This window comes from Octopus bimaculoides, chromosome 28 (assembly GCF_001194135.2).
Source record: "Octopus bimaculoides isolate UCB-OBI-ISO-001 chromosome 28, ASM119413v2, whole genome shotgun sequence".
Lineage (NCBI taxonomy): Eukaryota > Metazoa > Mollusca > Cephalopoda > Octopoda > Octopodidae > Octopus > Octopus bimaculoides.
In genome coordinates, this window is record NC_069008.1 from 2,959,092 (window position 1) to 2,962,746 (window position 3,655).

General features: G+C 32.5%; 1 protein-coding gene across 1 annotated transcript; it reads left to right on the forward strand.

The window, feature by feature from the left end:
• Nucleotides 1-300: 300 nt before the first annotated feature.
• On the forward strand, nt 301-3,180 carry LOC106870665 (dynein light chain Tctex-type protein 2B). The gene has a single exon (XM_014916814.2). It carries the CDS (start codon nt 1,221-1,223, stop codon nt 1,926-1,928), a length of 708 nt encoding a protein of 235 aa, XP_014772300.1. The 5' UTR covers nt 301-1,220; the 3' UTR covers nt 1,929-3,180.
• Nucleotides 3,181-3,655: the final 475 nt, after the last annotated feature.

Genomic DNA, 3,655 nt, shown 5'->3' on the forward strand with positions numbered 1-3,655 from the left:
ATATATATATATATATATATATATAATTTTGCTGTATATATCTCAAATTTTGCACTATATATATTCTAAATTTTGCTCTCTCTATATATCTTAAATTTTGTATTATATATATATTTCATCACTTTATTCCTTTATTTATATCTAATACAATTTATATCCTAAATTTTGCACATAAATTCCTAAATGTACTTGTTATCTATTTTTAATTTTATACTTTCTACCTTTAACTTTGCATTTTATAATTCAAATACTGCTCCATATTACATTTTATAATTTTGTTATATTTCACATATATTCTACTCAATATATTTTGAATTTAACACTATATATTTTTAATTTTGTTCCATTTTGCGTAATGCATTTTAAATTTTGCATCAAGTGTTCTTAGTTTTGTTCTGTTTTTTGTTTTAAATATTGCACAACATATATTTAATTTTTGTAATACATATTTTTAATTTTGCCTTTTAATTTTTAATTTCACATTGTACATTTTGAATTTTGTTCTATATATTTTCATAAATTTGTTCGTTTTTAATTGTAATCTTTGCACTTATTTTTAATTGTGCATTATATATTTATGTAATTTTCGTTTTTTTTTTTGCTTGTTTGTGTTTGATAGTCTTTTATTATCATTATTTTTCATCATTTTCGAAGGTGGAGGGAGCGATTTTTTTTTCCTTCGCAGAAGCAAAAATCATTGAATGAGTTTTTTTGTGATTTGTAACTGACAATTTAGAATGAATGTTGATAGCTGATTGCTGATTGATTTATGAATAACATAAACAAGAAACAATATCAAGATAGATGCTATTATTACTAGAAATAATTGACAATTGTTGTTTGTTCAGTGATTGTGGATTGATGGTTAATGAGTGACGATTGACACACACCAAAGAAATCACAGTCGTGGCATCTTAACAGAAGATATTGTTGATTCATGGTTAACGAAAGATGATTCACACGTTTGACAGATACACCAAAACAAACCAAAGTAGGGACATTTTGATAGAAGGTATTGTTTGACTGATTGCTAATGAGTGATGATTGACACATACTTGACAGATTCACTAAAACAAACCCAAAAATATTCAATAGGGACATTTTAACAAGGTATTGTTGATTGATTATTAATGAGTGACGATTGACACACGACAGCTGCATCAAAACAAGCCAAAAAGCATTCAATAAGGACATTTTAACAGAAGGTATTGTTGATTGAAATGATAATGAATGCCAGAAATGATGGTTGGACTGATGTAACCCCTGGCAACAGCAATGGTGTTGGTGTGAGTGGAAAGAGGATGACCACAGAGGTCACAAAGCCAGAACCCTCGTTAATGAGGCGGTCAAGCTTTTTTGTCCAGAATGCAGAGAGAGCGAAAGAAATAAGCACTATGCCTTCACTTCTTGGCTTATTGGCATCTAAAAGAATGGCCAAGAAAATCTCGACCCGTCTGTATGAAAGACGCCATGGTCAGAACATGGTGGGAGTGGCTGCAGCGACGACAACATCAGGTGTAGCAACCACAGCAGCAGCAGCAGCACCTGGGACCTCACTGGGAATGGGCGCCAAACATGAGCCAACTTACAGAATGGAACCACTGAGACGATTCCCAAAAGAGACGAGCCCATTGGCAGTGATAAAACGCACCCTTGCTGAGAACCTACGCAATGTGGAGTATGCGCCGAAAGCGGGAGCCAGACTGGTCATGTATCTGAGCGATGAGATCAGGGACTATGTGAAAGCACTGGAGTTTGACCGTTACAAGATTGTCTGCTATGTGGTTCTGGGTGAAAAGAAAGACCAGGATGCAACGGTGAGCAGCCGGTGTTCATGGGACGACCGGACTGATGGTTGTGCCTGCTACACATATGAAGCAAACAGCTGGTACTGTACGGCCATTGTGTATGGTATCTATAAGGAATAGAGCAGGAAGAAATATGTAATATGAAATGTATTCCAGAAGTCTTGAGAGTTTTGCAGGAGAGACATTACTTTCAAACAAGTACAAAACTCTAATCTCTTTCGAAGTAGGGTCTCCTGACTGAATTGCATTTTTTGTAGCACTCCAGCCACTTTGTAAAAGTCCTCAAAGTGAAGGCGTCTGGGACCCTTGTGACAGCCTCTTTCTTCTTCAAAATGATTTCTCCTGAAGTTCTCTTTCAGCTTGTGGAACAACCAAAGATCACAGGGAACAAGGTCAGGACTTTAGGAAACATTGAAAGACAATCTGATAACACAAAGCAGAGGCTACAATACAAAGGACATTCCAGAAGTCTTGAGACTGTTCCAGGAGAGACATTTATTGATATCAAACAAATACAAAGACTTTAATCTCTTTCAAAGTAGGACCCTAAGACTTCAATGCACTTGTAGCATTCCAGCCACTTTGTGAAGGAGCCATGGAAATCCTCCGAAGTGAAGGTGTCCATGATCCTTATCACATCCTCCTTTGCAGTCAAAACAACTGCATCTGAAGTTTTGCATTAGCTTGAAGAACAGCCAAAAATTACAGGGAGAAAGGTCTGGACTGTAGCGAGAGTAAGGGGTAGATTTGATGCCCATCTCTATCAAATAGTTGGTTACCAGAATGGAATGGTGACAAGCAGAGTTTAGCAGGATTTGTTCAAAGTGGCTATTACAGCCATCTGCTTCAATCTGAAATAATAAAAGTTGGCAGGTCAGCTTATTAGATGTAAAGTAATGATATGCTAAAACAATAATAATAATAATAATAGTAATAATAATAATAATAATAATAATAGTAATAATAATAATAATAATAATAATAATAATAATAATAATTTTGGACAGTTATAACTGCTTCTAAAAAAAGCCTCAAAACTTCTCGAATGCACCTCATATTACATGTTGATTGATATTGTGACTTAGGGAACATCATCATAAACACTATTACAACATTAATAAGCATATACACACGTGTGTGCGCGCACACACACACACACACACACACAGCACAAGTACATAAACACCCTGTACGTCTGGCCATTAGTCTGTATACTTTTATCCTTTCGCTATATTGTCATCTGCTGCTATTCCATCTTTATTGGTATATCACCAAAAAATATCCACAAAGTGACATTTTAGGGAAACACAATCTTACATAAAGTCATATGATGTTGTATATTGTTGTTACATGTCAAACTGTATATTGTATTTTTATTAATAAAATGTTGCTATGGAAACATATGTAGTAATACCCAATATACACACTTGTTTCATCTTTGTTATCATTATTATTATTATTATCATTATTATCATTATTATTATTATTATCATTATTATCATTATTATTATTATTATCATTATTATTATCATTATTACAGAATGGCACACTTCTTTTAATTTTGACTCTATATCTTCAGCGGGGGTTACCTCAATCCTTTATATATTATCATTATTATCATTATTATCATTATTATTATTATTATTATCATTATTATTATTATCATTATTATTATCATTATTACAGAATGGCACACTTCTTTTAATTTTGACTCTATATCTTCAGGGGGAGTTACCTCAATCCTTTATATATTATCATTATTGTTATTATTATTATTATTATTATTATTATTATTATTATCATTATTGTTATTATTATTATTATTATTATTATTATTATTATTATAC